The sequence below is a fragment of the Cibotium barometz genome, chromosome 39 (assembly GCF_041138505.1).
Source record: "Cibotium barometz isolate CiBa-2024 chromosome 39, ASM4113850v1, whole genome shotgun sequence".
NCBI lineage: Eukaryota > Viridiplantae > Streptophyta > Polypodiopsida > Cyatheales > Cibotiaceae > Cibotium > Cibotium barometz.
This window is the reverse complement of record NC_141084.1, coordinates 43,784,988-43,808,338: the sequence shown is the minus strand read 5'-3', so window position 1 is coordinate 43,808,338 and position 23,351 is coordinate 43,784,988. Positions and strand designations below refer to the sequence as shown.

Genomic DNA, 23,351 nt, shown 5'->3' with positions numbered 1-23,351 from the left:
TTGGAACCGTGCTCTCGAGCTTGGCATTTTGGTAAGTTTCCCACGACATATAGAAGTAATGATTGGAATATGTCGTGGTATGTTGAGGGGAGCTAGAAACACTTTTAGTGCATTTCATGCAATGTTGGACAATGTAGAGAACCTCAAGCTTAAACTATATATGGAAACATTTATTATGAGATAATAAACAAATTCCATGGTAATTCCTCCCAATTAAATAAGGACCAAATGAGCTTAGAATTCTTTTCAGAAGTATCGATTGAACCTCACAAAGTAGGGAGGCTCAGCACCCAAGCGTGAAGATGGTTGCAACCCTTCACACAGAGCTCGGACAAAATGCTAGCTTTACTTCCGTGGACCTAGAACCCAATGCAAAATAGGCAGACATAAAAAACCGACAGCAGATTGTTTTTTGGTTGGACGTCCGCCCAGTGTGAAGCCAGACACTTTTACTTCCTAGACCAAAAACTCGACGAGCACCCGTTTGTGCATGGACAGCCGAGTGCGTGATGCTATGGGAGAGCAGGAGCTCGAGCTAGAGATACGCAGTCTGGATGGGCAGAGCACCAGAGTGCGTGTGGAACCACATGATACGGTTGGAGGTCTGCTGCAGGAGAAGCAGCAATTCACACCAGCTCTCCCGTTCCACCTTTTCCTCAGGGTACACTCAGCCTTCCACAACTTTAAATTCATGCAATGCTTACGTTGTTCATGCCTGTGATGTGCATACATCTATTGTATGTACTCCCATACATATGCAGATGCATATGTGATATGCATGTATACATTCATTAATATACACATGCATACATACGCATGCATGCATGTACGTACGTACATACTTATATACCTACACACATACATTACAGGTCTGTGTAAGTGACATACCACACCACATGGGATGTGCGGCAACCAGCCCAAAAGGGCGCCTAAAAGGCCCCCATTATTGACCTAAAAAAGCCTTCTTTTTGCTGGTCAGTTGGGGCTGGCCGACAGGGTCAGCCAGCACTATATAAATCTCACCATCCCATATTAAGCAAGGTCAACCAATGTTGACACTCCATCAGCAACCGGCGCTCTACCACTGCAGCAGCCGCCTGAATCATCAACACATTGATTCATCATTGCATATCAACAGCGGGCTCTACTACTTGCGCAACATACCAACCAGGTCAGGCCTTGCTTCGCCCTGTTGCTGCAGCCAGAGGATTCTACCTTCATCATCCACACCATCCAGGCTGCCGCCCTGCTTTGTGCGCATCACCTTGCGTTTACTGCAGTCCTGCGTCGCAACCTTCGACCTCTACCTCACACGGAGTGCTACCGCTGTCCTCGACGCGAGCCTTCATCACCGATAGAGCCTCTTGCTTCGACTTCGTCTTTGCTTCTTCGCCGGTCTACTACTTAGACTCACCTTGTACTGGATTACATTCATCATTATACATACACTCATTCATCCATTTCATGTTGTGTCAATTTGCTCTGATCTCTTGCACATCTGGTCCTTTCGTCCTAGCCCTCACATGGTATCAAAGCTATCATGAGCAAAGGGAATGAAGACCTCGAGAGCACACAGCATGGATCGTCTACCCGTGATTTCGGAGGACTAGCCTTTCTCACCAGAAGCTGATTCTCCTTACTTAGATCTAGACCACAAAGAGGATGGGACTTCTTACTCATTGGAGAGCCCTCTTTGAGGTCTTACATTGGGAGACGACCAGCCTGTCTACACCTACTCACCCTCTACACATTTGGCATCTCGTCCTTCCTCTCTGAGCTTATCATACTTCACTTCCAGAGGGGATGTCACCGAGAAATCAAAATACAGGTTGTTGATATGCAAAAACGCAACGTGCAAAAAAAGGGAGTTTTGGAAAAAATAAAGTTTTTGAAAAAAAGTAACCATGGCATTGATGATGTGGCAATGGTGACGTGTCACTAACACGTGGGAGGATAGCAATGCAAGGCCACCTTATAGGCTTGGAATGATGCGACTAGCTTTTGGAAAGCAAAAGATTAAAAGCTTTTTAAATACTAAAAAAAGAAGAGCTTTTATTATTAAAAAGATGCTTTTCGGACTATAAGTGAGTTTTAAAGCGCTTTTCTCAAGTGCTTTTGGGCAGGAACTATAAATTCAGCTATTCTCTCATTGTTAAGACATGTATTAATCTCTATAATTCAAAGCTAGTAATACCGTACAGCTATCATTTGTCTATTTCAATATGAGCTAGATCTTCAATGCTCCTTGTTTAGCACCTTGTGCAACTGGAAGATTTTGTTTACAGGAACTGATTGGTCTAAGAGCAATAAGAGTTGTTCAAGATGATGGAAGCCCTTGTGGAAATAAATACTTTTTTCTCTGGGACCCTCCGGTCTACTATCCCACTGTAAGTCGAGGCCTTGATATTTTTGGAGGTATACTAAGTAACTTTTCTGTTTTTTCTTCGAAAGTGTGTTTTTCTTGACGGATGTTTTTACTGAAAAAAATTGTATTGTGAATCTTCAGAAAGCACCTCCGAAAGCGCAAGATAATCTCAAGCGAAATAGACACGGCAAGAAAAAGGAGACACAAAATAAACAATTGCATTGCAAGCGCTCTAGGTACAGTTTTTTTTTTTTTGGTTTGGAGACTTGAGTTGCATTTAAGAGCTGCAAGTAGTTGGCCATTTGATCAAATGACTTGCTTAGGGTATCTTCACAAAGGGCAACCATGTCCGGGCGGCCAGCCCTCTCCCAGGCTGGGTTGCTACCCATCAGATTGTGTCAGAAAAAGGGAAAATGGTGGTGGATGGGTGTTCGTCTGAAGCCAACCTTAGGTATCTCAAATCAGAATATATGATGCACAATCTACTTTGTCTCAAAACTGCCTTCTCTGTAATTGCACATCTTGTTAGTTCAATCATTTGTGATTTTGTTTTTGTGTTAGTCCCATTGTGAAGGTGTCATCGCTTTTGTCGGAGATGGTGCAACATAACTTGCGATGCATATGCTTCTGCAAAACACGCAAGCTGAGTGAACTTGTTTTAAGCTACACGTAAGACAAGTAATCTCTGTGTGTCTTTTGTGTAAACGTCTGTGCTTATTGTTTTTGTCTTTGGTAGATCGAGCAATACATTCAGTTTTTTGTTGCAGACGGGAGATCTTAAAAGAAACATCTTCAAGCCTTGTGAACTCAATTCGAGCATACCGAGCAGGTTATACAGCCCAGGTAAGTGCAGCATATTTTTATATCTTTTGTATTAGGGTTTTTGCAAATAAATCTGTTTTATCTGAAGAATGTGTGGTTTCTTACAAAAATGTGGAAGTGAAATCAACCTCTTTTACTCTTTTTAGAGCAAATTCAAACCACAAACATTTATTTTGTCAATGAATTAGGATAGAAGGGACATTGAAAATGAACTCTTTGGTGGGAAGCTACGTGCTGTTTCTGCAACAAATGCTTTGGAGCTTGGCGTTGATGTTGGTAGCCTTGATGCAACCCTTCATCTAGGTTTTCCTGGAACTGTAGCCAGGTATGCTTTGCCTCTGGCTACAATTAGATTTCATTTGTTTTCCCTAATGAGGATATGGGAACTATGCATCATACTTTCATTTCATGATTGGGGGTATAGATCTTGAGATGGTGTATGTGAAATGTTATGAGTAATTGTATAAACCCTTGTATTTTCAAAGGAGTGATAATGAGGTCAGCCTTTGTAGAGATTCACTTTGTGCATAAGCTGATCATTTCCAGAGAGGTCCACATGGTCTGCTGCCTGATTCAAAGGAGTGATAATGAGGTCAGCCTTTGTAGAGATTCACTTTGTGCATAAGCTGATCATTTCCAGAGAGGTCCACATGGTCTGCAAGTGCATACATTTCTTTACAAAAGCTCTTGTGCAGAGATTAGATGAAGCGGCATCTTCATCGACACCGATAGGACCTTAGATTTAGTTTAGCTTCAATTTTTGTGGGAGTGGGGCTGGTGTTGTTAGAAAACGGTGCTCCACTCTTGGCACGTAATGCCTGGGCTGTGGCTACCTCATGTAAAGTTCCCATTATCAAGAGAGGGCATGGTTGAGCAGCTGGGATGCATGGCACCTTGGTTTGAACACCGGATCGTGGCCTATTCAGGTGAGATGGCTTGTAGACGGTTTAGGAATGTTTGGCACACTAGCATAGGCTACATGCTTGGATAGACTGATATGGAAGTGATTTTACATCACATCATGCACACGGTAGTAGGAAATATTCCGAGGCTGTGTGTCCTTAGGTTGTGGGGCCCGAAACAGCACTTGGTTGGTTCCATATAGGCCTAAAACATGCACCTAGATGGAAGGATTTACCTCTGGATGTGAAATGGCCATATTGACGGAGTACTTCCATTAAATAGTGACTGCAGACTACCCAAGAATGATGGCAGTCTACAGAGGCTATTAAGAGACTTTTGGTGCTAGTCTATTCACACGCTTAGTTATCTACCTTCACCCTAGTTTCCTTCTAGTATACAACTTCTGGCTAAGTGATTCCAGTGTTGCCATCACAATTCCTTCCACAAGAGCACACAGAACTGGAGCTTACATCCACCTATTTGTATCAAAATTATTAGCAATTTGGTATTATTCTCATTTTATTTTTGTGCAATTGGAGTTGTGGATTTTGAGATTAACCAATTGATCAAGCTTGGATGTAAACTTAATCCTGAGCTATGCGAAGACTTACTTTTTCACAACATCTAGTTGCACAAGGAAGTCAACTACACCTTAAAGCTAACCAACGGTCTAGAAAACTCATGGTTGAAGTCCAAACATAGTTTGGAACGGGTACGCAAAAACAAACTATGCCCTCACCTACAACCCTTGCATCCCATACATCAAGGTCTAGCAATCACCTACCAAACTAGTTGTTACTGGTTAACTTATTACATCAACTAAGCAAGATGTCATGTGCATGCCCAAGCAGAGTTGCACAAGGACATGCGTCTCCCTTGTACATGCCTTTTAGGCAAAATCCGAGGGCGAGTGTGGACCGATTGGGGCAATTTTGACTGCCCAATAGGTGCTGGGAGGTGCCCAAGATGTGCATCAATGTAGGGGACACAAGTTGGGCACAATATGAACATGTTTAATGGCCTTTTGGATTTTGGGTCTATTTTTAGGCAGATTTAGGTCATTGAGTAACAGATGAGAAAAAGTAGAGTAAGTGTTTGCAGTGGCTGATTCCCTTGGCAGCACATAGGGCTACCCGTATCTTGATCATCTTGGTTCAGTAGAAGTCACCTTTTGTATGCATGTAGCTAGGCTTGCTGCTTGCACAACATGCACGATTGAGATATAAGTGTAGATCTATGGGAATGATTTTATTGGCATATATGCTATGAGTTATGCCACATATGCTATGAGTAGTGCTACATGTGAACATGGGCTAACCAAGGGCACTTTTCTCCCTTTGGGTTTTTCCCCTTGGATATTAGGTGTGAAAGGACACCACACTTATTTTATTGTATTATGATATTGTGGAGTCAACTCCTTTGCTCCACACATCTTGGATGTTTACATGTCCTGACTTCAAAGCTTGTGGGAGCTTGGAGGTCCATTATTGCTATTGGAATGAATAGGAATATGTAAAATTTTTGGTAACTTAGAAATGTGCAACGGGGTGTGTTGAACAGGTATACGAAGGAGCTGTTTATATTCATCAGGGAAGAACCTATCTTGTGAAAACGTTAAGACCTTGGGGCAAAGGTTGCCATTTGTGGTGAAGCGGATCTGAAGTACTGTACTAAAACCAGGGACTTCACAGATGTGCATGTTATTGGTGGTGAACTTGTGAGTACGGAATACCTTGTAACTTTTTCTTTCAGTTAATGCTTCTTAGAATCAAGGAGGAAAAAGTGGTATGTTGTAGGTGTTTCAGATTGAGGTGGAAAATGATTGACAGTGTGTACTTGTCACAGCTTTTTCTACTCCCCCCCATCCATGCACGCCCCACTGAGACAAAATGTTCCTATTAGTAATGAAAAGTACACCTGAGAATACATACAATGTCCCTCGTAAACAAGGTAAAATTTTAAAAAGGGTCACTGCCTCCATGGCTTGCTGCTGGCTGAGGGAGCAATCCACACTCAGGGCCTGTAATGCCAAGTGATCCCATCCTTGCCTCTTGAGAGAAAAGGTTGAGAGAATCTGCCAGTGCACTGCTGCCTGCTGGCGTACTATCAACCTCTGGCATCTAAATCTTGATGGACTGTGTACTCAAAGAAGGGGATGCGAGGGGCATCCTGGGGGGTGAAGGGATCGTGCCACTGCCACTCATGGGGGTCCCACTACAGCCGCATCAATGGTCGGCCCTCCCATAACCTTATTCTCCACAATCTCTCTTTGGCCTCTTTGGCTGGGGATGCATTGATGGGCCATCTATGGTCATGAAACCAGATCACTCTCACCCTTTGTAAAGTCCAGCTACTGCTGAGGTCCTCTGTCAAGGGAGGGAGAGGGGGGGGGGGGGTGTAGAGGATCTGCTCAATCTGCCGTGTGGTCCTACAGAGAAAGTCATGAGGGTGCCTCCATCTGTACCATGGACTGCCATTGGATATCATGTCAAGTAAGAACCCCTACCCACTCAGGGGGAGGCGGGTCCTGGACTGGTGCGAGCCACTTAGGTAGGAGTTGATGTCGAGGGTGAGCCTGTCTCTACCTGGGATCATAGCGAGGCTCCGTTCGTGAACCTCTGGCGGGAGCCGCCTAAAGGTGAGCCACTCTCCAAGAGATCGGGTTGGTCCCTCGCTCATGAGACAACATGATGGGAGCCTAGCATGTGTCAGGATATCCTGGAAACCCGTGTAATGGTTCTCCCGATGCAGGTTCCCCGTCGCTGTCATTCTCTTGCATGTGGTGTTCCCCTTCATCCCTGCGGGCGCACCACGCAACAGAGGACAGAGCAATCTTAGAGAAAAGAAGAATGATTGAGAAATAGAAATTACAGCCAAGAAGTTACTTGGAAATTATCAGCCTTGTCAGTGCCGTGGAGAGTCAACTCTTTAAACTTGTCAGGTATCCCTGAGTAAGCAAGGATGGAAAAGCTCTTAGTGCCCGATTTTCCGGGTTCCGTTGGGATTGTAGAAACTACAGGTGGCATCCCATCCTTAGAACCCGGCACGTCGAACGGGTCTTTAGGACCGAAGGCACTCGTCCACTAGGAAAAGGGTAATCAAGGGGTTCCAAACCAGAGGGGCTGACGAAGTCTCTCCTCGTCTAGGACTTGGAGAGACTAGAGCTAACGTGGTACCACACCCGGGAGAGACTGGCGGCGAGTTGGTCCTCAAAGGCTTGGCTCAGGCCGCAGGTCCTCATCTCTCTGAAGATGCATCTTGGGCTTGGGGACCAGGGACTGCCAAGAATTGGAGTGTGGGTGGAGATGTGGGCCATAAGAAAGTCCTTCCATGGCTCACCGCCTGGGAGGAGCTAAACCAAAATCCACACAACTTGTGCCAGTTGATCTTTATGCCTAAGGCTCCGAACAAGATCTCAATTGCATTTGCAAACCTCTGGAGATTCTCCACATCTCCAGAGAGGTAGGCACTTGTGTTGTTTGCAAACTTTGAATCGAGGAGCTCCTCCTGAGATCTGATAGGAAGCATGAGCCTCTGTAGTCCAGTCTCCTGGGAAGCTAAAAAACTGCTCATCGCTTCCGCCACAAAGAGGAAGAGGAAGGGGCAAGGAGACATCCCTGGTGTACTGAATGAGAAAGTGGAAACCTGTCACCCCGAGAGCCCTGGATCAGGACTGGACTTGACTGTGAGAGGCCGATGGTACACCTCGGATCGAGGTGGCGTGGAAGCCCATCTTGCATAGTCTGCTTGAGAAAGCTCCAATCCACCTTGGCGTTGATGCGTCGGGGAAGCCTTGCCTCTATAGCTCGTCCAAACACACCACCGTAGAGGGAACACAATCAACCAGCACCACAACACGAGCAAAAACACAAATCCAGAGTACCAATCTACTCAGCTGATATCCTCTGTCCTCCAGTCGACACAATCGGACACCTCAAAAACCCCTCAAACAGATTCAGCTAACTCCTTCGGCTGTCCTCCCAGGTCAGACCCAACTTCCAATAGCTCTGATCTTCTCTTCTAACTCCTCAGCTAACCTCCTCTTGACACCCATTTGACCAAGCAAGCTCCTAACTGACACCTGGCTGACCAATTGCTGACTGTAACCTGAATTAGATTTCTACTGTTAACCCCAGTCAGATATATGTCCTCCAGGCTCCTAAAAAATCCTCCAGCCTCAGCTACCTTCAAAATCCTTGCCTCAGAACCTCATAGGAACTGTTAGCACCACCCTGCTGACTTCTTGCTGACTGAAACTTGACCTATCTACCTCAGCTGACTTAGTTCTGAATTAGATCTCACCACTCCAGTGTCCTTTGACACTTCCACCCCCTCAAATATCTTAAATCCCACCAAGGCTCCACTCCACACACTCAAAGCTGACAGCAGCAGCTGACTGTTTGTTGACCCGGGAGTACCTTCCCCTTCTATTCTATCAAACTGACTGCTTGCTGATTAACCTTTGACAATGAAACCAAGCCCTGAAACCCTTATCTTCAAATCAAAAAGATTATATCTATCCTTGTACACCCTCAGCTGACTGCTTCTAATATTTAGTTGATCCTATCTGACACTTACAGATTTAGTTGATGCTATCTGTCTCAGACCTGACACAACAAGCTTCAAATCTTCACTCACATATGTTTTCTCTCAACAATCTCAAACAAAACGACACATACCAAAGCATAAAAAAATCATCAATCCAAATTCAAAGACATGGGATTCAAACAAAAAAAAGAAAGCACCACGTAACAAAGGGATTCTCCACAAATATATCCCAGCAACAACTCTTCAAATCGTAGATACAACCATCAATAGAAACTGCAGCCACCTTGTGCAGATCCCCACCTTCAAACACAACAAGGAATTCCGAATAACTGAGCAAAGCATTGGATTTATCCAAGTTCTAACAGAGCTGCACTCTAGAGATCTTAGGGCACCACAACCTCCTACAAGATCCTCTGTTTCCCTTGCAACAGCTGCTCTGAACAGACCCAAGCTTCCTCACACTATTCCCGCGTCTTCTTCCAAACAATCTCTGTCGTCTCAACGACCTTCAACCCACACAAATAAAACAACAAATACATTGTCCAACAAGCTTCCACAGGGCCAGGATTTGTCAGCTATGCTAGATGGAGCCAGAGACAGAGTTACATTACATGTCACTGTCCAGTATATTATGAGATACGAGGCCGTTTTCACTGCCTGTTTAGAGAGGGTTTCGGACCACTTTCTAGAGTCATGAGATACCAGGATCAGAGATGCCTCGGATTATACTTGCTGGAGCTTCGTAGACATAGAGAGGGTCTCTTGAGAGGGACGGGATCAGAGAGGGAGAGACACCTATAGAGGCAGATTACAGACTTCTCTCGACCAGAGATTGAGCAGTCAGGCCAGCAGGCATTGCAGCTCGCCCCAGAGTATAGCCGCACTAGAGGTACACTGATTGATCGGGCTATAGAGCTGGGGCGGTCCAGGCGCCCCAAGATGAGAGGCCCATCTCGACACCGGCGGAGACTCATAGGTCATTTTGGCCTTTTTTGAAGACGTTAATATATCATATCATTTCATTTCATTTCATTTCTCTCTCTCTCTCTCTCTTTCTCTCTCTCTCTCTCTCTCTCTCTCTCTCTCTTCCGCCGCCCTCCCTCCCGCCTGCTTGCCGCCTCCTCTCTGTTCGCTTCCGCCGCCCTCCCTCCCGCCTTCGAACATGTCGCCTCCCTCTCTCTCTTCGAATCTGTCGCCTCCCTCCCAACTTTCTCTGGGAGCTTGTAGAGGCTAAGGCAAATGGTGGACTTGAAGAAGGTGAAATTCAGCCATCCATGATAGAAGAGCTCAAGGTTATCAAGGAACAAGTACGGGCAATTAAGGAAGAAGAGAAGCAACACGAAGCAAAGACTTCCTCATGGGTGGAAGTCATCACCAAGACTCAAAGGAAGATGGATGAAGCGGAGAAGTTGATAGAGGTCGCCAAGAAGGGTAAAGGTAAGGAGATAACAACCCCTACACCTACAATCATTAACATGACTTTGGAAGAGGAACAACGAAGACGTACACGTGCTTTGCATGTGAGGATTACCGGCCTTAAAGACGGGGATAAAGTTGAAGAGGAGGTGAAAGAGCTTATGGTGTTGATGGGGATTGACAGTCCGGCACACGCAAAAGCCTGGAGAGTGGGCAAAAAAAGCGGAGGCAACGGGGAAACATCAAAGGAAAGAGCTCTCATACTTCGCTTCCCCTCTATTGAGGCGAAGAAGGAGTTCTTGAAGAGGCGACCCACTTTAAAGAATACAGGCATTTTTCTTGGTGACGATCTTACTCTTTCACAGCTTGCACATATGAAGGAAGTCATGCCAGAGATTAGGGCGGCAAGAGAAAAGGGAAAGATAGCATTTTATAGAGAAGGGAGGGTGGTCATCGTGGAGCAACGCTCTACATGACGGTGCGAGACCTATGGGACCAAATTAAAGCATAGAGGTATACGAGCTGAGGCCAGGATATGTCGAGTATGCCATGGGGAGCTAGAGACAGAGCTGCATTATATATGCCATTGTACTGCATACTATGAGATACGTGGTCGTTTCCACTGTTTATTCAGAGAGGGTTTTGGGCCACTTTCGAGAGTCATGGGATACCAGGACCAGAGGTGTTTGGGATTGTTCTTGCTTGAGTTGCGGAGATATAGAGATAGCCTGCTTAGGCGCACAGAGAGCAGCCAGACTTAGAGGCACATTACAGACTTCTTTAGTCCAGCCATCACTGCGCCAGATGGACCACAGTAGCAGCAGGACATGGATACCGCCCACACCAGTGGTACACTGATTGATCGTGCGATTGAGCTTGGGTGGTCTAGATGCCCACGACTACGGAGGAGGCATCCCAGCATAGACGGAGGTTGCAGCGGGCGGATTCGGATTATTCTTGCGAGACATGCGGGACACCCAGTCAGGGAGCTTGTGCCTATGGTCTTGGACCACCAGGAGGAAAGATTCACGAACCCTCCACAGGGCGGATGTTCCGAGGCCTTAATTGGCTAACGGTCAAAAGGCCGTTAATAACAAGGGCAAAGGGAATGCTTCATCGGAGAAGTCTTCTGAGAAGAAGCCCGACTCAGACAGAGAGAAACTGAAGGCAGAGAGGACTTGTAATGATTGTGGCGAGAAAGGCCACTATTGGAGGCAGTGTCCTAAGCGGAGCACAGAGAAGGGTGCAGAATCCTCAGCAGCAACCGTGAAGACGCCAACTTTTGTGCACCTGGAGGTTATGGACACTGGTGTTTCATCTTCTTCGTTGCAGGGAGGAGGTTGGAGGACTCTCCGGAGTGGATTCTAGACAGTGGTGCTTCCAGGCACATGACTCCTTCCCGCACGGCTTTACAAGATCTTTGCAGGTATTCTGGTCACATCCTTATTGGAGATACATCCACTATCCCAGTTCATAGTGAGGGCAGGTTGGAGTTAGTTCCCGATGGGGCAGAGGGGGGAAGCATTCCTTCCAAGTGTTGTATGTTCCATCACTCAATTTTCATCTGTTGTCAGTGCATTAGGTTTGCAAGACTGGCATACGGGTGGAGTTTGATGAGCATTTTGTTGCTCTCCAAGACAAAGCAACAAGCCAAGTAGTTTGGGAAGGCAGAGTGGAGAATGGAGTTTACAAACTTTTAGCACTCTCTCCCCCAGGTCCTCAGTTTTGTGAAGAGTGGCAATCTCGTAATGGCCACTTAAGAGTGGATACACTGCAGATGCAGGCTTTCCCAGACCAGATGGTGGATGGCTTGCCAGATGATGGCAGCAGTTGGCAAGAACTTTCCAGTACAGATGTTGGTAGTTCTTGTGTTCGTAAGTACGAGGAAACTTTGCAGGTAACCTATGCTCTGATGTCTCGTAGCATTCGGGACAAAGAAATTCCTGTAAGTTGAGGAAGCTCTTTCCATAGGGACCTATTGGAAGGCCAGGCAGGTGGCAGTTGATTACTTGCAGGAGGAGGTGGATGTTGCACATTCTCCAAGCTTTGTGGTTCCGGATTCAGAGAGGGTGGTTTAGAGGTTTTCAAAGGCCTTGAGTGGTCTTCAGCAGGTTTCCAGGACTTGGCATCCCACCGTAACAGTTGTTGATCCTTGTGTGAGCAGCACGATGCCTCCTTGACTCGGAAGCAAAATGGTTCATTGATATGGTTGTTGCATACTAGATTGGATGGGAGCTGAGCTCATGTTTGGAGAGTTCTCTTTGGGAGGCAGGATTGGCGGGATTGGGTTTCCACTGGTGGAACCCGCGGTCATCAAGAGGCATTTTGTTCGTGAAAAGATTGTTGCTGATGACATCTATGGAGGACAGTGTGGTGGACCTCTTCACGAAGTCTTTATCTCTCAGGCTATGCTCTGGCGGCACTCCAGCTCATTGGGGTTGGTTCCACATCCAGGAGCTGAGAGGGGGTGTTAGCAGTCATCTCCTGTCTGTATATTTACACCAGGGTCTCTGTTGTGGGTGTGCCTGCCTGATTTAGGTGTTTTCTCATTTTTCCCCACTCTCCATATTTTTCCCTATTTTTTCTGGTGTGGGAGGTTGTCGGCTATTCCTGATGATGGCCGACTGGACTATACTGTCCCCAGGCTGTCCCCTATATGCTGGCCGATTGACTATTGCTGGTCGACAGGTGTTTTTGCTAGCCGACCGGAGGAGAGCAGGTCGTGGGTTGATCTGATGGCAGTCGGCTGTTTTTCAGCAGGCCGACTGTCTATGTGGGGCCATATAAAATGGCCCCTTGCCCCCCCCACACTTCATATCTTTGTATCTGGGATTTCTTGTGTATATAGCAGAGTTATACGCTTCTCTCTCTCTCTCGCGCGCGTTTTTTTGCTGTGCACTTGCTCTAGTGTTTTCAGATCTTGTCTTCATCTCCGCTGCATATTCTGACAGACTAGCATGAGTATATAACATGCACGTTCCTAAAAGGTGATTTTGGATAATTGTCTCCACCAATGGACAACTTACTTCGATCTCCATGGTGAGACCAATGAACGCAGGATTCAGACGATCCCGCTATATTTAAAAAGCAAGACGCTCACCTGGTGGTGTGACATGTCAGAGAAACCCACGATGTGGGCTGATTTTTCAGCAAGGTTTAAGAAAGACTTTGCTAAGATGGACCCCTTGAAGGCTTACAACAAGCTTCAAAGCTTTTTTATGAAAACTTTGACATTCAACAAGTTTACTTCTGCCTTCAAGGAGGCCATGACCTTTTGCAAGGTCGACCCCACACACGCCGTGCATATGTATTTGATCGGTTTGGATGAGAATTATCATTGGGCACTTATTAAGGACAAGGCTCTGACCGACCTCGAGGAGGCTATGTGTCGAAATCGCGTACTTTCCATTTGATAAATGGAGATAAGCACGAAAAGAAGAAGAACTAGAACCAAGAAGGTGAAGGTTCATTAAAAAATAGACCTCGTTTTCGACGAAGAGCATCCAAATATCTGTCGAAGTCTCTTGACGTGAAACCTCAAGGTCAAGAGAAGTCTAAGAAAAAGGCAAGAAATGCGATGATCGCCGATGTGATCCAGAAGGGCGCTTGTTTCTCTTGTGGCAAGACCGGTCATCAAATTAAAGACTGTCCAACCAAGAAGGGGAAGAAGCCACAAGGTCGTCCTTCAATTCAAGTTCATGAGGTCTGAGGTAACTCTAAATTTGCTAATATTGAAGTTCACCACTTAGCACACAGTTCGTGCATGGGTTGTAAATTTAGTACTCAATTGTTTAATAAGCATGATCTTCTCCGATTCCCTAGAAAGATCAATGGTCATGACGTGACCGTGCTTTTAGATAATGGGAGTACTCACAATTTTGTTGATGCAAAATTGGTGCAGATGTTGAGTTTGCCGACGCGACTGTGTGATCATGAGCATGAAGATGGCTCGTGGTGAAGACACCGATGTGTGGAATCAGATGGTTCCGGACCTAGAGCTGGAGTTAGCAGATTACAGGGAGAGGCTTGATTTTCATATCATGCGCCTCGATCGTGCAGATGTGATTTTGGGAGTTTCCTAGTTTTATGATAAATAGGACTCTTTGTATGTAGACTATGTACATCACTCCCTTGTGTTTGTTAAAAGGGATTATCTGCATGTAGCGGTTTTGCTTTGTAAAAATCCTCTTGTAAATAATGGATTTGCAATTTCAGTTTGTTTCTACACTTGAAATGTTTAAAGATATTAAATCTTTTGATGTTGATTTGTATCATTGTTTTCCTTGTACATTAAATGATTCAATAGTTTTTGGCACTATAATCTCAAAATTTAGGTAGTGTCTGCCTGTCTTCTGTGGAATTACACGATTCTAATGAATCTGCTTTACTTAAAGAAATCATGACTGATTTCTATGATGTTTTTTTTGATGATTTACCACAGGAATTACCACCATCGAGGGGTGTGGACCACGCCATTAAAGTGGCTGTGGCTAGTCAACCGTTCTCTAAACGACCTTATTGGTTTAGTAAAATCGAAGAGGACGAGATTCAGAGATAGTTGACTAATTATCTTGAATAATTATCTTGAACGTGAATTTGTTAGGCCAAGTAAATCTCCGTGGGGTGCGCCTGTATTGCTTTCTAGAAAGAAAGACAATACCATGCGCTTCTGCGTTGACTAAAAGGGCTTGAACGAATTGACGGTCAAGAGTCGTTACCCATTACCCCATATGGATGATCTGATAGATCGACTCCAAGGTGCCAGATTCTTTTCTAAGATTGACCTACGATCAGGTTATCACCATATAAGAATCAAACTAGAAGATATCAAGACGAGATTTCATGCCTGGTATGGTCATTATGAATTTGTAGTCTTACCTTTTGGTTTGACTAACGCTCTTGCAACATTTCAACAGATGATGAATGATTTGTTGCGAACCTTTTTGGGTAAATTTGTGGTTGTATTTCTTGATGACATCTTGATTTACAGCCGCATGCTAATTGAACATGCGCAGCATATTCGTATGGTTCTCGAGGTATTGAGAATAGAGAAGCTTTATGCTAAATGTGAGTTCTTCAAGAAGGAACTCTTATATCTAGGTCATGTTATTACTCGTGATGGAATACGAATTGATCGAGATAAGTTGGATAAAGTACGAAATTGTTCCATTATGAAGAATGTGCACCAAGTGAAGTCTTTTTTGGGCTTCTCAGGTTTTTTCTATAAGTTTATTAAAGAGTACTCTAAAGTTGTGGCTTCACTTACACAACTTTTAAAAGGAGGTGAGAATGGTCCGAAGAGTTCGGGTCCCCGCTGGAAGGCTAATCCTCCTATTGAGTGGAATGAGCGTCTTGATAAGAGCTTTAAGGAGTTGAAACACTTGGTTACTACAGCACCCATGTTGCATTTGGTTGATCCTAGCAAGCCGTTTGTTGTTGTTTGGGACAGACGCTAGTGATTATGCGATTGGTGCAACGCTTTATTAGGACGGACGCCTTGTTGCATTTGAAAGCAAGAAGCTTTTTGATGCGGAAATGCGCTACCCAACGTACGAGAAAGAGCTATATGCCGTGATCACGCTTTGAAGAAGTGGCGGCATTATTTATATGGCTCTAACTTCGTGGCATGGATGGATCATCATTCATTGCGCTATATCTGTGATCATGATGATCTCAGAGGCCAAAATGCGAGGTGGGTTCAACTCATGCAAGAATTTGACTTTGAGATCCGATATAAGAAGGGATCCAACAATAGAGGTGTTGATGCACAAAGTTGGATACCCATAGTAAATGCCTTATCTATGGCTGAAATCTCGACGGACTTTTATCTCACTCTTCAAGGGCTATGTCGTTCAGATCGCCATTTTAGTAAGATCTGGATTGAGGTTGAACATGGATGTGACTCACATACATGCTTGGGTAGTCCGGGAACCCAAGGGAGTCGTGCGAAAGAGATGAGATAGAGGCAATAGTCTACTCAGGGGGGGATTACTGTTTCGTAATGGGAAAGTCTGTGTGCCGGAAGTCGATGATGTTAGACAAAAGATTTTGTTTCAATGTTGTGATGTTCCTAGTGCTGGGCACCCAGGCATTCAAAGGACTCTCACATTGGTTAAAAGATTTTTCTATTGGCCAAAGATGCGAGCATACGTAGAGAACTACGTGAAGAAATGTAACCAATGCCAGGTAAATAAGGCAGAACGTCTTAGAAAGGCTGGTTTACTTCATATCCATTAGAGATTCCTGATGCCAAGTGGCAGAGTATCTCTATGGATTTTATTCTTGGCTTACCACGTACGAATCATGGGAATGATGCCGTTTGGGTGGTCGTGGATAGACTCACAAAAATGGCAAAGTTTATACCAACTAAATCGATGATAAAAAGTCTAGAGCTGGCTATTTTATTTGTCGATAATCTATATAGATTATACGGATTGCTAGAAGCCATTGTCAGTGATCGAGACTCGAAGTTCACTGCACACTTTTGGTGTGATGTCTTTGCTCATCTTGGGACCATGTTGAGCATGTCCTCGTTTGATCATCTATAGTCTGATGGACAGACAGAGAGAACAAATCAAACTTTGGAAGACACGCTGAGAGCATATGTCTCCCATAGGTAGTCTAATTGGGAACGCTATCTTCCACAGTTGGAATTTGCCTATAACAGTAGTAAGCACTCGGCTACAGGATATAGTCCGTTCATACTGATGTATGGATTTGAGCCTAAATCTCTGATTGCTGTGGGCTTCGAAGGAGTCCAAGACTGCCAAGCTCGTGATTTCTTGTATGACATGCAAGAAATGCTCGAATTGGCAAAGGATAGTGTAAGAACTACTCGGGATTGAGTTACAACTTATGCTAACCAAAAGAGATCTCCCAAAACTCTTAATGTTGGACAATGGGTCTATCTGAAGATACCCAAAGATTCTAAAACCATGCGAACTGGTAAACACTACAAACTATCTGCGAGGTTTTGTGGTTCATTTAAGGTCACAAAAAAGATAGGCTCTATAGCATACCAACTAGCTCTTCCACCACATGTGACTCTACATCCAGTTTTTCCTATCAGTCGCCTTAAAGAAAAATTAGGTGAAGCTGATGATGTTGTTCCTGTTGAGAAAGATGTTTGGGAAGATGTCCAAACATATTATATTCCTCATGAACTAGAATTGTTCCTGTTGAGAAAGATGTTTGGGAAGATGTCCAAACATATTATATTCCTCATGAACTAGAAGCAGTATTAGATCAACGTACTCGTCATTCTAGGCAGTGTGTCTATGAAGAATACTTGATCAAGTGGAAGGGTGACCAGAGAGGTTCGCCAACGTGGGAATCTGTGAGAAATTTGAAGTCTCAATTTCCCCACTTCATTGATGAGGACATCAATGATCCTAAAGGGGGGAAGTATGTTACGTCCACGTCATAGGTGTGGGTAGGTCTAGCCTTAGGGCTGGGTCGGATTGGGTGTTTGGATGTCCGGGCGGGCTCCTGTGTCAAAGCGACCAGTGCGGCCGGTGACTCTATAAGAGGCCAGAGGCCTCATTCTACACATGAGACCCACTAGCTTGAGAGCTTGCGCATAGCCTGCGAGGCTAGCGTGGCATTAGGTTACCCCGAGGGGGTGAGGCCGGGTAGTATGGGACGCCTTGGTTTTAATGGTGCGGGCGCTTGCCTTTGGACGTTGGACCCCCGCTTGGGGTGTCACTGGATGGTGACTATGGACGGGTGGTTGATCCGACTCAAATCCCTTCGGTGGTCCCATACCTAGGAGCATGCCTTGCTTTACGTTTCACCATAGCCGATGGGTTCTTGGCCTTCCACTTCGTACAATCTTGCTTCTGATGTCCTTTGGTTTGGCAAAAGAAACAACGTTGCTTGGACATGTAGGTCTTCCACTCGTCCTCGGAGAGAAATCCACCGAGTACTCCTGCTTTCGCCTTCTCATCAGGTGTCTGCTTGGTTTGCCATTGGCTTTCCCATTCTTACCCTTGGGTCTCGTCTGCTTAGCCTTTTCCTCTAGCCCGAGCAGTAGAGGAGCCACTTGCTGCCTGCTTTGGCTTACCACCATTGAGCTCTAGCTCCTTGTTCTACGCTAATGCCAGTGCCTCTTCATAAGTTTTAGGATTGAGATTCCGGATGGAATACTTAATGGAGCTATTCAAATCACAAATGAACGTGTGAAGCTTGAGCTAGAGTGAGAAGCTTTTTTAAATAAGTCACCACTGACATACCTTTCTTTGTCAATGCAACGAACTCGTCCTCCTGAGCGATGAGAAACTGAGGAGGTAAGAAGCGCTGCTTGAAGTCTGAGACGAAAGTGCCCCAGTCATACTGCGGCAGTTTAGTAGAGGGGTCTGTATGCTGCGCTGACCGATGTTGCCACCATGGAACTGCGTCGCCAGTAAGATGAGGGGCCACAAGGTGAACCTTATCCTGGGGGTCAGTGATCTTGGCCAACAGAAAGCGGGCCACAATTTGATGGATGAACTGAGTGACTGCTCCGTGGTCGCACTTGCCATCATACTTGGTGAAGTTGGGGGTGTTGCGAACCAACGGCGGAGCAGGGATGCCAGAAGATGAGCCGACAGATGGTCGAAACATCGCCATGAGAGTCTGAAATTCTTGTGTGCGAAGCTTCCGTTCCTCCCGCTGGGACTTGTTGAACTGGTCCAAGAGTAACTGAAGGGTTGCCTGATCACTATCGGAATGCTGGGATTCCTGGTCGTTCTCCTCTGCCTCGGGGAAAACTCCATCAATATTGTCCTCCTCGAGTCCCTCCGATATAGAGGTTAACGGTGGTCTTCTCGTGTTGGTAATTGCTCGCTGATGGTGATCACCTTAGTCTGCACTTGTTCGACTGTTGAAGACAAGGAATCCACGTGGGAACCCATGGCTTCCACCTTGGTCATAAGATTGGCCATGTTTTGCGGAGAAAGAGCTCTTTGAATTCTTCAAGGCCGTCCATGACTGCTTGTCTTGCGCGGTGAAAAAAATTCACCCTACTCTGACACCAATGTAACACGCGTCAGCCACTTCTGCTTGCTTAGGCCGGCGGTGGTCACTTGTCGGAAGCGATTAAGAAACACTTGTGCCCAACTGTGAAGGTGTGTGTATGGAAAGAATGTAATACAAAGTAGGAGATGACAATTGGAAAAGAGAGAGAAATGGAGAACGGGTGTTCCTGAAAGGGGTCACCCTCTGCTTACTTGCTTGTGTTACACTACTGGTGCTGAACATGCACCCTGAGAACGGCTGAAAACACACACGAGTGCACGAAGAGAGGGGCTGAAAACGCACGCAAGCGTGCGGCTGCAGGTTCGCTTGCGAGTGCACACGAGTGCGCGTGCGAGTGCACACGAAGGGCTGATGGGGCTGATGAGGAACGCGCGAGTGTGTGGCTGAAAGGGGGGGGCTGAAATGGCTGCGTGTACCCGTGCGAGCATGGCTGCGGGATGAATTGTGTGTGGGCGTGAGGCGGGCTGCTGTCTGCGTGTAGATGATGTGCAAGCTTCTTCCTTGAGAACTAGAAATGCACGCGCGCTGTTTTGCTTGATGCACATGAAGACACGAGTGAGAGAGGCCTTGCTTTTATATTTTTTGCAAAGTATTTGGCCGACTCACTTATGTTTGTCCAAAGTGGGTTTTAATTTATTATTATTTTTTTGCCCACTTTAATAAGGCTAAAAACTAAGGCAAAATACCCAAATTTAAATAGCCTCTAACTTGACTTCCAGGACTCCGATTCAGGCTCCGGAATTTGCACCTAAATGCACATGCAATGTAGCTTGCTCAGAGACTCTCTGGAACGGGATACGACAACTTTTAAAAAAAAATCTCTAGCATGCACTGCGGGGGTCTGCGGCGGGTGACTGCGGGTGTACTTGGGCGCCTCTGTGAGCGTGTCACCGTGCACCGAGAGGTGGTGCACGTGACATTTCCTCGTGCTTAAATTGGCGGCAACTGCATTGTGTCCAAGTAGTTCGCCAATAACTGTGGGTATTCCAGGAAGAAACCCTGGTGAAGCCAAACCGCCTCATGTGTGCCACGGTCCCGGAATTTGGTGAGGAACTGCCTTTGCCGCTTCCCCGAACCATGGTTTCATCTATGAAGTAGTATTTGCTCTGGTTCAATGACCTCTGTTTAACCTTCATCTAAAACTTTAAGTTGCTGCTCATCTAGGATATCTTCAAGAGGTGGTCCAATGTACGGCTTCAACCATAATACATGAAAGACGTTGTGCATCGTCCACGAAATAGGAAGCATGAGCTGCATAGAAACTTCATTGATGACTTTGATGATGGGAAAAGGTCCGAAGCTCCGAAAGGACAACTTGGGGCATCGCTTGCCCACTTGCTTCAATCGTTGCTTCATGATCCGAAGATAAACCCAATCTCCTACTGAATATTGGACTGGTCTTGTTTGTTTTTCTAAAAAAAATCCAAGGCAACTGACATAAAGGCATCAATTTTACTTTTTGGCCAATGCAATAAAGGTAGAAAGAACTGAATATAAGCCATGAGGATAGATTGGACAATCGGGAGACGAATATGTAAAGGCCATGTAGAGAGTTTCCAATACTGCAACTTTGCCTTGACTCGCTGTAACACCCAATTAGTTTGTGCAGAAGCAGAGGTGGTCCAAGCCAATGGATAGCCCAAATGCCGCACAATAGTGTCATGCAATACGATTTCTCCAGCCCATAAGACCGAGTGCAAGTCTTTTGGTGAAAGAGTGAGCAATTTGGATTTATGGAAATTTATCCTCAACCCCGCAGCCAATGCATACATTTGTAGTGCTTTCATAAGGACCCGCACATCAGAGGGGTCATCCTTTGGAGTGAACATAGAGTCATTTGCATATGCGTGCCCCACAAAGTGCTTTCCTGAAGGAAGAATCAGTCCATTTAATTGACCCGTGGCAGGCCGATGATCCATATAAAGGAGTAGCAATCGCATAAAGCAAAGCATTGAGATGGTAACCCTGCCGCACAGATCTCGCCAAGACCAGGAATCAGTGAGCTCCTGATCAATAATGCCAAAAGACAAACTATTATCATATAGCAAATAGACTATGTTTTGAATCTTTTTGCAAAATCCCATATGTTTCATAGTCAAGGCAATAAAGTCCCATTCGACTGTATCAAAAGCTTTTTCTATGTCCACTTGCATGATGAGAACATTCAGCTTGGTGTACTTTGCATATTCAATGCCAACATAGGCATTCGCAATATTGTCCGTTATGTGCCTTCTAGGCACAAGGCCATATTGTGCAGGATGCAAACTTGTGTTCAAGAATCCTTTCAATCTATTCACCAACATCTTTGCAAGCAATTTATAAATAACAGGCATCAAGGTGATAGGTCGCCAATGAGAGAACGATTCACATAATGCCTATTTAGGGATAAGCTTAACCAATCCATCTTTCCAAGACATAGGTAAAGATTGTGAAGCCCAAGCATGCTTCATCATGTGTAACAATGGATCTTTCAAAGAGTCCGAGAATTGCACAAAGAATTCCACTGTCAATCCATCCCAATCGGGAGCCTTCCACCACCTGCCGAAATGAGCCAAATTTTGCTGAAGTTCAATCTCAATGAAAGGATTTTCCAAGGCGTTGGACTCATCCATAGATACAATGGGTTGAACTAATGCCATGAGCTCTTGTCTAGCATTGAGAACATCTTGAGAGGGTGGCCCTAGTGCCGCAAAAATGTTTTTGAAATGATGTAGGAAAGCAGCAGAGAGCTGTTGTTTTGAAGAAGTTCATTGTCCGGACTGCAATTTCACTCTCTTTATGGTATCCTTTTGTCTCGCATCATGCAGGCCTTTAAATAATTTCTTGGAAGAGAAACCTTTGTCCATAAGGGCCAAATTCCAGGCTCTTGTCTTCCATTTTTCTAGCTTTCTTTTGTCATTAGTCACCAAGCATAATTTCGCAGAACAAAGCTGATCCTCTTCTGGCCGAGTCAGAGATCTAAGATCAGCAATTTCATTGAGGCTTTGCATACAGTCCTTGACTGATAGAATTGCTCCTCTTTGTTCGTTCATATACCATTTGCCATAATCCTCAATGATTGATTGCATGCGCATGACAAACCTATACCATGTAGTATCCGAATCTTACTGCATCTAAGCTACCAACACGGGAATAATACTGTCTACCATGTTTTTAAAGGCAACATGCCTCAACTATGAATTATTAACATGGAGCAAACGTTTCCTAGGTAGCAGCGGATCATGCAGAGGCAAACTAGAGTGCGGGCAAGGGAGTGTAAAATGAGTGTATGAAGACTTGCACGTACATGTGTGTGTGTGAGAGAGAGAGAGAAAGAAAGAAAGATATATTAACGTCTCCTAAAGGCTGAAATGGCCCATGAGACCAAAACAAGGTACAACTGATGATGATGATGATGATGTTATGATGATGTCTCATCATAACAAATCTGAGAGAGAGAGAGAGAGAGAGAGAGAGAGAGAGAGAGAGAGAGAGAAGGTTTTGGTGGAGTAGCGGGAGAACACCACCAGCGCGAGCAGGAGAACACCACCAGCGCGTAGCGCGAGCAGGAGAACACCACCAGCGCGTAGCGCGAGAGAGAGAGAGAGAGAGAGAGAGAGAGAGAGAGAGAGAGAGAGAGAGAGAACGGAGGAAGGGGGCCACACAAGCAGCAGCGAAGAGAGGGAGAGAGAGAGAGAGAGAGAGAGAAGGCGCGCAGAGAGAGAGAGAGCGGGTGGGAAACGGGGGGCGACTCCAGGCAGCAGCGAAGAGAGGGAGAGAAAGAGAGAAGGCGCACGTAAGCGTGGAGAAGAAAACGCAGATGATGGAATCTTCTCAAGGGTTTCTGCTCTAGGGTTTCAGGCAGCAGTGGAAGAAAAAAAAAATTAAAAAAATTAAAAAAATTAAAAAAATAATTAAAAAAAAATTCAGGTTTGCAGGTTTTCTCAAGGGTGCAGCAATGGTTCAAGCAACTATTTAAGGGTTTGCAGGTGCTGAATTAGGTTTTCAGGTGCTGAATTAGGGTTTGAGAGAAAAGGTTTTCTTTGCTTTTGTACATGGATTTGGATGACCCGGCTGCTTCTGTTGGTGGCATGGCTGCCAATAGCCTTAACATGGATCTTATTGAGGAGATGATCGAGAAGGATGTGGGTTATGCTTCAGATGCCTCGGAGCAACAAAAACGTCAAAGGCTTGATGTTGATGCAAGTTACACTCTGGTGAATGCTGGAGAGAATGCAGAGGAAAGTTCTCAGGTACCTTCTCCAGAGTTTGCACGTTTGCTGCAGATCACTGGTGAGCTTCT

The 23,351-nt window shown here is 45.3% G+C and overlaps 1 protein-coding gene across 5 annotated transcripts in view; it reads left to right on the top strand.

The window, feature by feature from the left end:
• Positions 1-242: 242 nt before the first annotated feature.
• Positions 243-23,351, top strand: part of LOC147616128 (uncharacterized) — a 102,048-nt gene continuing 78,939 nt past the window's right edge. For 2 of the 5 annotated variants that reach the window (XM_086778757.1, XM_086778759.1), the window contains exons 1-5: positions 2,507-2,601; positions 2,689-2,816; positions 2,927-3,034; positions 3,133-3,208; positions 3,376-3,512. In XM_086778757.1, the coding sequence (XP_086634883.1) occupies positions 2,779-2,816; positions 2,927-3,034; positions 3,133-3,208; positions 3,376-3,512 (359 nt within the window). In that variant the 5' untranslated portion in view covers positions 2,507-2,601; positions 2,689-2,778. Of the gene's footprint in view, positions 662-2,285; positions 2,388-2,506; positions 2,602-2,688; positions 2,817-2,926; positions 3,035-3,132; positions 3,209-3,375; positions 3,515-5,650; positions 8,832-23,351 lie in introns of those variants that run through there. The other 3 variants (XR_015262682.1, XR_015262683.1, XM_086778758.1) reach the window with 3 other exon arrangements.